At 46.7% G+C, this 16,268-nt stretch overlaps 1 protein-coding gene across 1 annotated transcript; it reads right to left on the reverse strand.

Moving 5' to 3' along the window:
- Positions 1-2,110: 2,110 nt before the first annotated feature.
- Positions 2,111-14,947, reverse strand: NCOA4 (nuclear receptor coactivator 4). The gene is given in 11 exon segments (XM_060241055.1): positions 2,111-3,485; positions 4,828-4,888; positions 4,890-4,915; positions 5,673-6,662; positions 6,858-7,007; positions 7,773-7,844; positions 8,719-8,827; positions 9,471-9,559; positions 10,214-10,354; positions 12,230-12,375; positions 14,838-14,947. Coding segments are annotated over 10 exon segments (1,779 nt in total). The 5' UTR covers positions 12,365-12,375; positions 14,838-14,947; the 3' UTR covers positions 2,111-3,479.
- Between the last annotated feature and the right edge of the window lie 1,321 nt (positions 14,948-16,268).

Genomic DNA, 16,268 nt, shown 5'->3' on the forward strand with positions numbered 1-16,268 from the left:
GCTGTACAGCCTTTAATGGGGGCGGGGGGAGATTGTCCTTGCCAATACTGAATGGGCAAAACCTACAGTATGCTATTGACTCTTTCCTTCTGTTATGAAAACTAAGCCCTTGTTAGCTCCCAAGATCTTAGTCTGGGGGAAGCATGAATGGCACAAACTGTTCTTCCAGTGAGTGCTGTGGAACCTCTCACTTTTAAAACTCATACCAAATCATTGCAATAGTAATAAAGAGAAGTAACTATACAGGAGGTTGCATCTGCTTTATTGCGTAATCTTGCTTTGTAGGAGGATTGCAAACAAGCACTAAGTCAGTGTTTAACCAGCTGCAAAAAGATCGGTGTAGCTAGAGGTGCCCTGCCCCCCAACTTGTGGCCTTCCCTCCCTTTAAATCATGGGGAGGGGGAGGCTAATGGCTGCTCCCGACACTGGGGAGGTGGTGGTGGCCAGTGCACTTCCCGTGCTGTTGCTGCCTCCCTGCCCGCTAGACCCCTGCAATTGTCAGCAGACTGGTTCCTGCAGCACCACCTGGGGCTGCTCCTGCCGCCCCCACTGCCTGGGCACAGCTTGGCTCCACCACTAGTCTGAGATGCCAGCCTGGCCTCTCTGGACCCTGAAGCACAGCCCAGCAGCCTCTGGTGGGATAGGGGGGGGGGTGAAACTCCAGGGAAGGGAAGCACCCCAGTCCCTGGGCAAGCACCTCCCAGGAGTGAAGCTCTCCTCCCTTATGAGGGCTTGCCTAACACAGCTCCATTGTTGCCGCCTCTGCTAGGGACTGCCCAGCCCCAGCAGTGGATGGAGTTTCCCCAGGAAGGGGGGCTCGTCTCTGGGACCCCCCCCCCACTCTCTTCCCAACCTGCTGAGGGGAAGGCTGCCTCTGGTTTTTTATTTCGAGAGGTGACAGGTCTTTTCCTGCCCAACTTTTTAAAATGGCCTCCAACTTTAGAAATTTTGGCTATACCCCTGGGTGCTGCTTTCATCCTCATGGGACAGAAGCCAAAGGATAGGAAATGGGTCATGTCAGGCTTTTAGTGCAACTCCCCAGGAACACAGAATACCTCATATATAATACCACATGCAGAATCCAGCATTTGGAAGTGCATAGGTAGGAACAAGTTAAGTTGTACATGCCATCTAGGCTTCCATTCACTAGGGATAGTACTTGTGTATCTCTACACCTCCCTAGTAACTGGGTACTCATTTTACCGACCTCGGGAGGGAAGGCTGAGTGAACCTTGAGCTGGCTACCTGAACCCAGTTTCTGCCAGTATTGAACTCGGTCATGAGCAGAGAGCTCGGACTGCAGTACTGCAGCTTTACCACTCTGCACCTCCCTAATAACTGTAAAGCTGGCTGTTACAGAAGGCTTTTGGTATCACTATTTTTGCAGCTCAAAGTATGCAACTGTTACTTAATCTGAACAGTTGAAACTAGAAAAAAACAAAAGTAACCAAGTGAGCTTTGACTTGCATAACTTTATAGCCTGGGAAATTGCAGGTCTTTAAGGAGCTATGAGACTCACAGCTACTTACCTGAAAGCCAGAAAAGGTTATTTGTACATGCAGTCTGCAAGGCAGCTACAGTGCTAATTGAAAAGGAAAGGTCCCCTGTGCAAGTACCAGTCGTTTCCGACTCTGGGGCAATGTTGCTTTCACAATGTTTTCATGGCAGACTTTTTACGGGGTGGTTTGCCATTGCCTTCCCCAGTCATCTACGCTTTCCCCCCAGCAAGCTGGGTACTCATTACACCAACCTCAGAAAGATGGAAGGCTGAGTCAACCTCAAGCTGGCGACCTGAAAACCCAGCTTCTGCCGGAGATCAAACTCAGGTTGTGAGCAGAGCTTAGGACTGCAGTACTGCAGCTTCAACACTGTGCCATAGGGCTCTTACAGTGCTAATTAGAGCCGCTTTAAAGAAGTGGTAGAGGAAAGGTTGTCACGTTACAGATGACTTATAGTGACCCTTATAGGGTTTTTAAAGCAAGAGACTCAGAGGTGGTTTGCCATTGCCTGCCTTGGTGGTCTCCCATCCAAATACTGGCTAAGGCTGACTCTGCTTAGCTTTTAAGATCTGATGAGATCAGGCTAGCTCAGAAAAGACAGACAGACGCTATTAAGTTCACAGCAATGGTTTAATGAGGAAAAAAAAGGCTTAGTGGTAACAAATATTAGGAGTAAGGGTGAAGGAAGTTTTTAGGGCTCATAAGATTTAGTTCACATATCATTAACTTTTTAGAATAAGGGTGCATTTCAGTCCTTCTGATTTTATAATAGCTGAGTAGTATGCTGTATTCAAGATCTGAGCCATTTATTATCAAGTTTTTTTAAAAAAACATCCTTTAAAAACTTCTAGATGCTGAATAGATCTTGTGTAACTTTTTAGCAATTCAGGGCAAAAAGCATTTCTGCTAGACAAGAACGTTAAATCAGTGCCGATTTTAACCAGGTTCATTATCCACCCAGTAAGACAAGGCAAGTGGTATTCAGATTCAGTGCTAGATCAGGGCATCCCTTCCGGGCCTTGGAAGTCCTTTACTCTAAACGTGTCAAAATTCTGTAATTCATCTGATAAATGCTTAAATTTATACAACTTTTTTTACTGAATGGCAAAGTTAACACTTTGTACTTGGGCTGTGTGCATTACAGCATCGGTATACGCTAGACGGCTTTCATCTACTTCATAGTTCACTTTTTAAAAAAACCCTCCCACATCAAGGTTATATACTAAACAAAAAATTCATCAGCATCTGACATAATGGCACCAAAGCTTCTAAGAGATCCTTTATGTACTGCTTGTCAAATGCGCGCTCTTCGTTTTCCTCATCCCCTGGCTTAGCCAAGAACCTTAGAATGTTTCAACTGATTAGTACACCATACATAGACCTTGGAAATCTAAATCTCATATAAGACACAGAGAGACCTTAAAGCCAGATCTAGACATTCCAATCATTTACAACAATGGAGAAGCGTCAACGAGAGCCGCTCTTTTCTCAAACCCCTTCCAGCTGGGAGAAGACACCCAGGGAAGGAAACAGCAGAGTCGGAGGCGACTTCGGGAATAAATCATACATGGCTCTCCCCCCAGCCCCTTGAGGCAGGAAACGAATGTTGTTTCAGAGGCAGCATCCAAATATCAGGAAGAGATCTCACAGCGCTGACTTCCACAGCTGCAAGAGAATCCAAGTGATAAGCCAAGGAAGGCTATTCACGTCGTTAAACCCATGGGATACACATAAGGACAGTGTTGCTTGCATGTGATAGGAATTGACTCCTTGGGCAAAAAACAGCAGGGGGGGGGGAAAGAACACTTGTCTTGCAATCATACTTCAGTTAAAAGTCAATACAACTTTTAAAGTGGGTGTTCAAAGTCCAGAAGAGACAGACCGCTCACACACACACACAAATGCAGCAGACTTCAATCACTGGGTATCGATGTGCGCTGATCAGCAGAAAGTGACTAGTTTGGTATGCTTCAAGGCTTCTCACATCTGAAGAGAACACAATCCAGAACAGTCGGTGTTAGACCACGGAAAGTATACAAGAACAGTACAGCTTTTTTTTTGGGGGGGGGGGGGGTTGCCTACTAGTTTTCGAAAACATTTATTTCCAATGATATTTGTAACAACCAAGTCTTCTGATGTTCTGGGAACATTTAATATACCGTTCAGATGTGTGTGTGTGTTAGGAGGAACAGTGGCTCAGTGGCAGAGCATCTGCTTGGTAAGCAGGAGGTCCCAGGTTCAATCCCCAGCATCTCCAACTAGAAAGGGTCCAGGCAAGTAGGCGTGAAAGACCTCAGCTTGAGGCCCTGGAGAGCCGCTGCCAGTCTGAGTAAACAATACTGACTTTGATGGACTGAGGGTCTGATTCAGTAGAAGGTAGCTTTGTATGTTCAAATGTTCTCTTACTGCTTTTGACTTAGGATGACCAATGTTCCCTCTAAGCTGTGGAGTCTTGTGAGCAAAAATTCTACTTTGTGAGCTGCTGGCATTAAAGTTGTGAGCTGCTGCATAAATGAGTGTGCTCTGGGGCCATCCTTCTGAGCTAAGACAAAAATGTATGAGCAGGAGGCTAAAAATCTGTGAGCTAGCTCACGCTAACTCAGCTTAGAAGAAACGCTGATGATGACCCTATGAATTAATGTCCTACAATTAATAGCCTTGCTCAGGTCTTGCATGGCTTCCTTGACTGACTCAACCCATCTCTTGATGGATCTTCCTCCTCTCCTACTGCCTTCAACTTTTCCTAGCATTGTTGTCTTTTCCAGTGGCTCTTGTCTTTTCATGACCAAAGCATGATAGCCTCAATTTAGTCATTTTAATTTGCGTTCAAGCTGTTTCAGACACATTACGAGTTAAGACAGGCAGCCAGGAATACATGCCCAGGTTTTAGGAACCACCATTATACAAGACTTAGAGGTACCAAAATGATATTTGCAGGAGTCTATCTGAAGTCCTGGAATTGAAGAAGAAGAAGAAGAAGATATTGGATTTATATCCCGCCCTCCACTCCGAAGAGTCTCAGAGCGGCTCACAATCTCCTTTACCTTCCTCCCCCACAACAGACACCCTGTGAGGTGGGTGGGGCTGGAGAGGGCTCTCACAGCAGCTGCCCTTTCAAGGACAACCTCTGCCAGAGCTATGGCTGACCCAAGGCCATTCCAGCAGCTGCAAGTGGAGGAGTGGGGAATCAAACTCGGTTCTCCCAGATAAGAGTCCGCACACTTAACCACTACACCAAACTGGCTCACCAAATTGACCATATGGTGTAGTAATAAATGGGTGGGAAAGAGGTTTCAACTGTTAGCTATTAATTTGGTGTTAGGGTTACCTGTAAAGGAGTCTGATATAGCCAGTTTTCTCTATCTGCGTTCAGCTTCATGCAGGCAAACATCACAGACCGTAGGAAGGCCATAGTCCTAAAGGGGGGAGGGAAGGGGAGGTAAAGTGAGATTCTCCCATTTGCATCCCCAAAGCATAACAATTGCTACCTCAATCCCATATCCCTGAGCAGACAAGAGACAAAGTTATGCTAAAAGAATCACAGTCCTCAACCTGTGTAGTTTCACAATCTTTGGGGGAAAAAACATTAGAGGCAGTCAGTGATTAAGAAAGAGCCGGTCTGGTTAAGTGGTTAAGAACAGTGGACACTAATCTGGAGAACCAGGTTCAATTCCCCACTCCTCCACATGTAGGCAGGCAGTTGGGTGACTTGGGGCCAGTCACAATTCTTTCAGAGTTCTGTCTCAGACCCTATGGTGTAGTGTAGTCTCAGCCAGTTTGGTGTCGTGGTTAAGAGTGCAGACTATTCTGGGAGAAGTGGGTTTGATTCTCCACATACACCTGGTGATGTGACCTTGAGTCAGTCACAAGTCTTCTCAGAGCTGTTCTCTCAAGAGCAGCTCTTGAAAGAGCTCTCTCAGCCCCACCTACCTCACAAGGTGTCTGCTGTGGAGATGAGAAGGGAAAGGAGATCATGAGCTGCTCTGAGACTCCAAGGTAAGGGCGGGATATTAATCCAGTCTCTTCTCTTCTTCTAAAAACAAGTCTAGCTCCCCACAAGCATAACGCTACAAGCTAGAACTTGAGGTCGCCATACAATCTTAGGATCTCCTGGCTATTCTACACACAATACCATACAATAATTATTGTTAGTGATTAAAGACTCATACATACATGTGCCTTCTTCCGTAGCAGCCATTTATCTTCCGCTAGTGGCTGGCTGGCAGTTTCTGTGTTCCGTGCAGACACCACCCAACTCTCTACTTTCAGAGGGTGGAAAGGTGCCAGAAGCTCCAGCAACGAGATCTTCCCGCTCACTTCCGCTTTCTCCTGGCTCGCTTTCTCCTCTGTGCTCGACATTTCAACCTCCGGCTTGAGCAGCCAAAGGGACAACGGCGTTTCGAGCAACTCTTTCAGTGGCTCTACGGGCCTGTTGTCTTCTTTCACTGTGGGAGTGGCTAGCTCTTCTTCCGCCAGTTGTCGGGAAGGGTGCAGCCAGATGTTGTAAGTGCTTTTATTTCTCTCGGATTCGGTGGTCGGGCTGGAGGACTGTCCTACCGGCATGCCGTTTTTATCCTTCCCTTCTTTCCTAAGAAGCCATTGGCACAGCGCTTCCTTCTCGCAGTTTTCCTCGCAGACGCACTCGGAAAAGCTCGAGCACGGCTCGTTCGCCCGGCAGGTGTCTTGTACCCTGAAAGAGGGCTCCAGGAGCCAGGCATTGATGGCAGACGGCTTCTTCACCTCTAGGTGGTCGCTGAGGCACTTCAGATTCCCGAGGTTTTCTATCTCGACACCTTTGGCTTGGTTGCCACAGCAGTTATTGCAGGAGTCAGCTCCGATGAGCCAATCGCTGATGTTGTATTCTTCCCTAAAAAGCTGGAACACGGGCTTCCATTTCTCCTCCGAGACAGCATGCGCAGTTTCTGATTCAGAAGGAGTAAGCAGCCAGTCGGAAAGATCCATCTCTTCTTGCTCCAGGAACTCCAGTTCATCTATCTTTTCAATGGAAAAGGAAGAGCTGACGGTAGAGGTGGAACTGTTGCGTTGACGGGAATCTCTTCTCTCGGGCACCTCTCTCTGCTGGTTCTGCAGGAGCCAGTTCTCCAGGTCTTTCAGGTTTCCCCATGCTTGCTCCAAGTAACAAGCTTTGGAAGACTTTAAATCCTAACCACACACACACACACACACACACAAAAAAAACACGAATTCCAAACATTTAGCTCTTTTAAGCAGGGAAAGCAGATTTCAGCTACAAAGTGGTATTCAACCTGCACATCAAAGTTGCTAAAACATTTGACTTTCCAATGGAAATTAGCTGGTTAAGTTAAATCCCCAGTTAAATCGGTTAAAAGACTGTACCTGGTTGGCCTCTGGCCTCTGTGATTTCAAAAGCCAGTCCTCGGACTTGCGGCTGGGAACGTACGGAGTAAGACAGGCACTGTCGGGTTTGCTTCCGAGAAGCCACTCAGAGAGAGGGTACCCCAGCGTACCACACACCGGCTTCTGCTGCTGTAAAACAAAAGTCTGTGTTACGAATTTAGTTCGGGTTCAAATTGCCAGGAAAAAACCCCCAAGAAGTGAGATAAAGCACCACTTGAGCCTGAAAGAGACTCTTACGAAGAGAACTCTTACAATGTGTAAAAACAGAAGTCACTTCGAATCAGAAGAAGTCTGTTTCCTTTTCCAATTGTACCCAGCATACTTAAATATTTACACTGGCGGTCCCCAACGTGGTGCCCACATTGCCAAGTGTTTTCAGAAGGTGAGCATGGACAGGAGGGACACTGGCATAGGAGGACTTCTGATTGGCAACTGGAGAGTCAATTGGCTGGAAAGATTAAAATGTGGCAGCTGCTACCACAGAGCTGTTTTTATTCAATTTCCAGGGGTATTCTGTAAAATTACTCCTCTTTCTCTGCAGCACTTGGGTTTCCTTTGTGTATGTGTGACTCTACCTCCTATAGTAGCCATTCTATGGTGTGGAGACCCTCGATTTAGATCTATACTGAAATGTCCTAACTGGCTTGATTTTTTTAATGCTCCAATCATCTGCCAGCGTTCAGATTCAAAACACACTTCCTGAACTGTGGTAAGGCTAGGAAACCAGGAGTTGTCACACCAAACATGTCTCATAGTACATTCTCTGGTCAAGACCAGGGAAGCTTCTTAAGCTTAATTAATAAAACACACACCAAAACAAAAAATCAGAGAAACTATCAAGAAGTGCAGTAAGGAATTTCTAACTGAAGTGGCAAGAAACCATTTTAACTCTACCTGTTCGGCTTTGGCGTTCACAAGGGAGTTCTGCACAGAGATCCAAGGGGCAATGTCTTCTTTGTCAGAAATCTGTTATTTAAGTGAAAAAATAAAAACCACAAAGCGTTACTCCTTTTAAAAATAACTATACAGAATAGTTACAACTAAGAAACTTCTATTGTCCTGCTAGAATGTGAGCTAGAGAAGGCCTGAAGAAGTATCAGATAATTTTGTTTGAATCCTCCTGAGCAGCTTGAGGTGGTGGAGGTGGGGGGGGATACCTCAAACACGAGGAGCTCTTGCAAGTTGGGTATTGGAAGAAAAACATGGAACAACTCTCCACAAAGACGAAAACTGCTTTTGAAACGAGGAAGTTGGAAGAGGGATGTTTCCAAAACAGTTTTTAACACAGTACTTCAGCATTTTCAGCCACAAAGAATAAACGTCGAGGGAGGGAGGGAAGGGAAGGAAGGGAGGAAAGGAAAGGAGGGGGGAAGGGAGAGAGAGGGGGAAGGGGAGGAGGAAAGAAAGTAACTTTAACTTTAAATGCATTCTACAAGCCACTGGCTGGCTTGGTAAAGTGATTTAAAGAGATAGCAATGGCTTGGAACTCATACCCTTCCCACCTTGTTATTCTATATCCCCACCACCAAGGGATTAGAGTATACAAAATTTTGCCCACTTTCTGGATGATATACTGATTTACTGTTAATGCCTGATTATTTTAGTTGTTCTAATTCTTACTATTTGTTGTCTATCTATATATGATGTAAGCGTTCCTGAGCTCTATTTCTTAGATTTACTGTTAATGCCTGATTATTTTAGTTGTTCTAATTCTTACTATTTGTTGTCTATCTATATATGATGTCAGCGTTCCTGAGCTCTATTTCTTAGGGTAGGGCGGCTAATAAATTGAACTTAATAAATAACGAAAACAACAACCAGAGTAAAAATTTCCACTCACCATTGTTTTAATTGAGCCAAAAGTTGTAATAGCCTGGCGAAGAAAGGCCACGTTAGCCTCAAAGTTCAAGACGGAGGTTTCTTCCGGTTGGAGTGTTAATTTACCCAATCTGCAAGGCCAAGAATTTTTTAACAAAATTAAAAGATGCATAATATGATTTCAACTGAACTCTTCCCCCAGTTCCAAGCTGATGGAGCCACTGTTAGCATAAAGAAGGGGAACAAATCCCACAGCAGAGAACTAGAACTCAAGTGTCCTAATGTACTCTGATCGGAAAAAGAAATACAGTGACACTCTCACATGCTAGAGGATTTATGTGCCAATATCACAACTGGGCCCACATGATAATGTACTCCGGCGCTGGCAGCAAATAACTTCTTCCAAAAGGACCACAGTCTTTTAGGACTGCAATCTTCTGGAACAGATTTCAATATATTATTGAGTTTCTTTTAAGCCATCATCTCTCACAAATGGCATGCAATCAGGGTTCCCTCTAAACTGACTTTAGTGTGAGCTACCCCACGTTTAGCTTCCGGCTTACTCATTTTTGTCTTAGCCGAGGAAAAATGGCCCTAAGGCAAATTAATTCAAGCAGCAGCTCACACCTTTAATGTCAGCAGCTCACGAAGGAGAATTTCTGCTCACAAGACTCCGTAGCTTAGAAGGACTATTGCATGCAACGGACCCCTCACAGGACCGAAATAATTCAGAGTCCAATACGCAGCCGTTCGGAACCTTGCAGCAGCACTCACCTCTCCAAGCACACTGAAATCTGATTCGCAAGGTCGTTGCTGTGCGGCTGTTCCAGCTGGTGGATGAGGCAGTTGAATTGTCCCAACAACTGAGAGACAAAAAAAAATATGAAAATGATTCCTGTGACTCCTCCAAGAACACCCAAGTCCTGGCACTGGCACAGTTTAAATTTGGAGCTGAGGCTCCTGTGTCAGTCCCAAGCTCAAAGCTAAGCCACTCTGCTCTTGAACTGGCAGAAGCAAAGTAAATAACCGAAGCCAGGGCAGGCCCGTAGCCACAGCGGGGCCTGTGGGGGCACTGCCCCTGACTTCCAGGGGGCACCCTGCTCTCTCTCTCGCTCTCTTTTGCCATGGCTGAGCTGCCGAAGCAGCAGCCAGGGACAGCAGCAAACACAGCAGGTAGAGAGGAGGCAGGCAGAGTGGCAAGAAGTGGAAGAAGCCATGTGGAATGGGCTGGGGAGGGGGGATTAGATGGAGCTGCTGGCTGCAAAGTGTAGGGGTAGGAGAGAGGGGGGTGGGAGGGAAAAAACCCTGTTTGCGTGCAAGGTGCATTCTCTTCTCAAGTTCAACTTTTTAGGGTTGGCTGCTTCAAATCGGCCACTTTCAAAGCCTCCAGAAAACTTCTGAGAAGCAGAAAGCCACACAGTGGATGGGAATGCCCCCGACTTAAAAAAAACAAAAAAACATGACTTTTAAAATCCTGGCTATGACTCTGAGCCAAGGCTATGCTCCCAGGATCTTACCCAGAAGAGCTGCTGCGCCTGCTGCTGCAAGGCCTCCTCCTTCAGCTGCTGGACGAGGTCCACCTGCTCAAGGAGCCACACTTCGCGGCTGCGCAGGCACTCCAAGTGGCGGCTGATGCAGCTCTGGATCTGGGCTTTGACCTGCAAGGAGGAAAAAAGGCCGGATCTGGTCACCACCTCTACACAAAGCTCTGTTTAAGCTGTGCTTCATATGTGAGAAATGGGGATTGCTAAGGCACAGAATACTTCTTGTTTTATAAAGTTATTGCAGCTCCTTGCATTTTCACGAGGTAGCTCTCCCAAGTACAGGATGGCTTCCCTGAAGAACAACCGGGCATGCTCATTGAGCTACACTGTATAACAGAGGCTGGGGGAGGTGGGCAGACTGTGGCCTCATTGCTACGTCATCCAAACTGACTTGGAAAGAAGGGAGCTCAGAAAGTCACCGTTCTGTTCTTAAATTTCGCTGTGCATGGGAGTATCTTGCTCTAGCCTTCTAATGCCAGTGTGGGATTAGCAGGGCTTTTTTTGTAGCAGGAACTCCTTTGCATATTGGACAACATACCCCTGATGTAGCCAATCCTCCAAGAGCTTACAATAGGCCCTGTAAACTCTCAGAAGATTGGCTACATCAGAGGTGTGTGGCCCAATATGCAAAGGAATTCCTGCAACAAAAAAGCCCTGGGGATTAGTGCTCCAATCCAGAGACAGTGTATGCATCCAACTGGATGCAATCTGATCTCTCCACATGCACCTGTGCCCATTATTGGGACCGAGGAATCTCAGAAAGAAGTGCAAATTGGGGAGGAGATTGGATAAACATAAAAGGGGACTGGATAAACATAAAAGAGGGGATTGGATAAACCTCTGGAGCAGAGGTTATAGATGGAACTCTCTGTCTGGGGCAGTGATGCGCTGTATTCTTGGTGCTTTCGGGGGAGAGGGGACAGTGGGAGGTCTTCTAGTGTCCTGGCCCCACTGGTGGACCTCCTGATGGCACCAGGGGTTTTTTGGCCACTGCATGACAGAATGTTGGACTGGATGGGCCATTGGCCTGATTCAATATGGCTTCTCTTTTGTTCTTATGAGAGTTCAACAGCTACACACATGCCAAATCCTTTCTAAAAACCTCATCCCAATCTTGGCCGTGCAGGATTATGGACACGTTATGTAATTTTAATTTTTTTATTTTATTTTATATCCCGCCCTCCCTGCCGGAGCAGGCTCAGGGTGGCTCACAACAATAAAATGAAAACAATCAATTTAAAAATTGCATAACATTAATACGACAATCTAAAATTCAATCATTAAAACAATCATTAAAACAATCTGGTGCTGATATATGTAGTTGTTTCGCTTCCAAAGGCTTCAGTATTCTTACATTTTCTCCCACTAGGAGAAAATAATAGGGAGAATGGACCGGATCTTGCAAATCCGTTCCACTAATGAAGGCTCTCTCCCTCAGCTTTCCTCTAACACAGAAGCCTCTTGCATAGGGGAAGGTGCATTCTCCTAGGAAGCTGCCTTCACTAACAGGGCGGATCCACGAGAGTTGACCCACTTCTCCAGTCTAGGCAACCAGATCAGGAACAGGGATATATCGAAGGCGAGAAGCATAAAACAAAGTGCCAGGGTCCTTGTTTATCTCAAAATACTTTATAAGGCATCTGGATGCAATGAATAAGTCATTCCAGCTTATCCAACAACTGTGATTGTGACATCTTATTTTCTTCCCAACGTATAAGCGGGAGGGGAAGGACTCCAAACTGCTCAAGTCAACTCCTTGAAATTAAAACAGAAATCTTCTAGGTCACCTAAAGCAACACACCGGATTTCCTGGCATCCACTTTATTCTGCACAACCAGGTCAGCTCCGATAAAGTACCTTCCAACTTGCACAGCAGGAAGCACTGCTTGTTTCATGAGGACAAACTTCAGAGCGCAAGGAGAAGCATCACAAAGGTCTCCAGGAAAAACACAAGGGCAAACTGTGTTGTTGCTTTCGTACTTTGCTTACCTCTTTCCAGTTGTCTTTAACTTGTTGCTCTGCCCTGGCTATGCCAGCGATGGCCGTCTCCAAATCCTTCTTGGCCTGAAGGCACTTGGCAAGGGGCTCCTTGCTGCAGGAAGTATTCTCTTGGGCTGGGCTCATCCTTGGTAGTTCTAAAGAGAAATACATACAATTACCTGTAAGACATCCTCTGCAAACAACAAAAGTGGCTGCACACTGCTACTTGTGCCATCATGGCTGGCTCGGGGGCCAAGACCTGGCTTGCAGCTCTCTCTGCCCCACCATCTTCTCAGAAGGCTCCTGCAAGCCCAAGTCTTGCTTCAGCTGTGCTGTAGAGAACACCCTTGGAATGCCTCTCTTATCCTAATCTGCATGACAGTCTTCCTTCACTGGGTCACCACTCCCAATGGCACCAACACTTGGCCTCAACATCTGTACACAGGGAAGTTCAGCAGAGTGCAGCTGGAAACTGTGCCGTCAAGTGGAACAGGCAATCAGCTTCACAGTCTTGCAAGCTCCAAAGGTCAATGACATTTATAGTGGATGCTGATTTGAAAACTGCGCTTGTGGACTCTGCGTCCGAGTCTTTGACAGCACCATAATGTGCTACACAGGCTAGCCTTCAAGAGCTAATTGCCTTCCAGGCTAGAAAGAAAGAATAGGACCCATGAGCTCAGTAGCAATGGGCAGGGAGATGCAGCACAGGTCAACTAAGCCCAGGGTGGTTATATCACAGGTAATGTCTCCTATCTTCACACTTTCCTGCCATGCTCAAACTGCATTTCAGTTATGCTCGAGAGCCTCAGCATACAGCCAGAGACTACTAGATGCTTCCCTACATCTCCTGAATCAACACTGCTTTTCTACAGAAATCCCACCAGTTATCTGTGCATCTGGCTTGATCCAAGAGCCACATTACATGGTCAGCAAACTCATGATAAATCTTGCAGGCTGAACTACACCAGCCTGCAAGGCAACGATGTCCTCCCCTTTTTTTAGGCAAGCTGGCCACATCAGCAAAAATTAGCATATCAAAGGGAAAGCGTTCAAATTATCCCCTATATTATGTCAATGAGGCAAGTTTACTAGTATTGCAATTTGTGTCACTGCAGTGTGGGGACCAGAAGTCATGAGAAGAGACAGAAAAAAGCATGAGGGAAATAAAGAATAAGGAGATAAGCGGGGAGGGGAAGGATTCTGAAATGCTCAAGTTAATTCCCTGAAATTAAAACAGAAATCTTCTAGGTCACCTAAAGCAACACGCCGGACTTCCTGGCATCCACTTTATTCTGCACAACCAGATCACCTATGATAAAGTACCTTCCAACCTGCACAGCAGAAAGCACTGCTTGTTTCATGGGGGAATGGGTGGAAGAATAATAATAATTAAAAGAGCAACAGGGAAAAGCTCAGAACTCTTGACCACTGGAATTCAGGCTGCGCTGACTTCTGGTTGCCACATTTGCAAAAGTTCTCTGCATCCACATGGACCAGAAACTTGCTCTGTTTGTTAATCAAAGCTGGGCACCTTAGAATTCTGTTGCATACTGCAAGCCCACACTCCACAGTATTTTTATTGTTAATTTGTGATTTAACTCTAAGTGCTCTCTTTACATCGGTGTGGCTTTGTTCTTTGTCTAAAAGACATGTACAGACTCTGCCAGGCTCCATTTCATTCACCCCAGTGTTAACGTTTCAACATACCGATCTAAAATGCATTCCACGTTGACAGTTGTCTAATGAGTATGCCACTGTGAAATGCAAAATAAAAATTAAAGCATGCTCTAACCTGCCAACAGTCCCTTCGGTACTTAACGACCGAAATAGGCATATTTTAAAGGATTTCTATCAAGCAAAAGGCCTCCTCATTTCATACGCTAGCACAGCTCAGCACAAAATGCCTGCAAAGGACCTACAGTCTACCCAGAGACACCTGCTTCCTTCGAGAGTTTTGAAACCAGACAAGACTCCTATTGCAGGACTGCACAAGGAAGAGATAAAAGCAAGGCACTTAAGAGCAGTGTTCCCTCAAAAGCTGAGTTAGTGGGAGCCAGCCCACAGTTTTTTAGCCTCCAGCTCACACATTTTTGTTTTAGCTCAGGAAAAATGCCCCCAGAGCAAACTAACTGATGCAGTAGCTCACAACTTTAATGCCATTCGCTCACAGCTTCCAGGGCTTTTTTTTGTAGCAGGAACTCCTTCGCATATTCGGCCACACAACCCTGATGTAGCCAATCTTCCAAGAGCATATAGCAGGCCCTGTAAGAAGAGGCCTGTAAGAAGAGCTACATCAGGGGTGTGTGGCCTAATATGCAAAGGAGTTCCTGCTACAAAAAAAGCCCTGCGTAGCTCACAAAGTAGAATTTTTGCTCACAAGACTCTGCATCTCAGAGGAAACATTGCTCAGGAGTAAGCGCCACCAAAACTTTTTCCCATAGGTGCGGCTGCACCTTGCAGGGCAAAATCCCCAGCTAGCGTTTAGCACGGCTTCTCAATCGGCAACAACCCGTGTTTACCCAAGAAGCGAAGTCCCTGCTCGTTCAATAGGGCTTCCCAGTCTCAAGGGGTGCTTTTTCCCCCTCCCTCTCCTCGTCCGGATCAGGGGCCTGCGTACCTCGCTTGCAGTCCGCCTTCTCGGAAGGACGAGAGCCGGTTCCTGCCCAGCCAGACGGGCCGCTTTCTGCAGCCAGAGATAGGTTTATCAGGGGAAGAACAGGCGGCGGCTTTAAATGGGGCCTGCCTGCTTGTGCACCTCCCTGGCCCCGCCTCCCCTTAGAAAAAGCACACGTGGCCCGATAGCCGCCACTGCCGGGACTCGCCTTTGCACGTCTGCAGCACAGGCAAGCGGGGGAGGAGGGGAAAGAACCAAGATCAGCAGCCCAGCGGCCCGCCCCCCCGAGTCGGGAAAAGGAGGCGGAAAGCGACGCAAAGCGAGCTTCGCGGGGTCGAATTGCACACGGGCCAGTAGGCCCGGAGGGGGAAATCCACATTGCAAGCCCGGCGGAGCGCGCGCCCGGCTCGCGTTCCCCGTCGGGGACTTGCCTACGCGAGCAGTCTCGCGACTAACAAAACCCTGGGTGAAAAGAGAACGAAGCAGGAATCAAGCACCTTTAAGACCAACACTTCATTTTAAACCCAGAGCTGGCACTTCGCGTAGACATTAATTTGCTATTCTGACTTCTCTTGCCCCCTTGTTAACATAAACTAACGATCGCTGGACCCCAAACTGTGCTTCTTTTAATCTGCTAACAATCATGTCCATGATTTTGCATACTAATTCCCCGCCCACTCACTCTATATTTAGGACTGCTTGCCATTCCATCCTATTGTCTGATGAAGTGTGCTTCTAGCACACCAAAGCTTATGTTCTGAATAAAACTTTGTTGGCCTTAAAGGTACCACTTGACTCCTGCTTTGTTCTATTGCTTCAGACCAACACGGCTGCCCGCTTGGGTTCGTCCTCGTGCCCCCTCCCCCCAGCCCATCGCAGCTGCCTTTGTTCTGTAAAGCATTTTCCCTGGTTCCGCTTACAGGCACAATCACAAATGCATGTGCACGTATTAAATGCCACCACTGGTTTCCTACAAGAGAACATAAGAGAAGCCATGTTGGATCAGGCCAATGACCCATCCAGTCCAACCCTTGGTGTCACAAAGTGGCCAAAAAACAGGTGCCATCAGGAGGTCCATCAGTGGGGCCAGGACGCCATAAGTCCTCTCAATGTGCCCCCCTCCCCAATAAGCACCAAGAATACAGAGCATCACTGCCCCAGACAGAGTTCCAACAATACGCTGTGGCTAATAGCCACTGATGGACCTCTGCTCCATATGTTTATCCAATCCCTCTTGAAGCTGGCTATGCTTGTAGCCGCCACCTCCTGTGGCAGTGAATTCCATGTGTTAATCATCCTTTGGGTGAAGAAGTATTTTCTTTTATCTGTTTTAGCCCAACTGCTCAGCAATTTCATTGAGTGTCCATGAGTTTACTTCTGGCGACCCTTTGAATGAATGACTTCCAAAATGTCCTGCTGTTAACAGCTTTGCTC

The sequence above is a fragment of the Heteronotia binoei genome, chromosome 6, assembly GCF_032191835.1.
Source record: "Heteronotia binoei isolate CCM8104 ecotype False Entrance Well chromosome 6, APGP_CSIRO_Hbin_v1, whole genome shotgun sequence".
Lineage (NCBI taxonomy): Eukaryota > Metazoa > Chordata > Lepidosauria > Squamata > Gekkonidae > Heteronotia > Heteronotia binoei.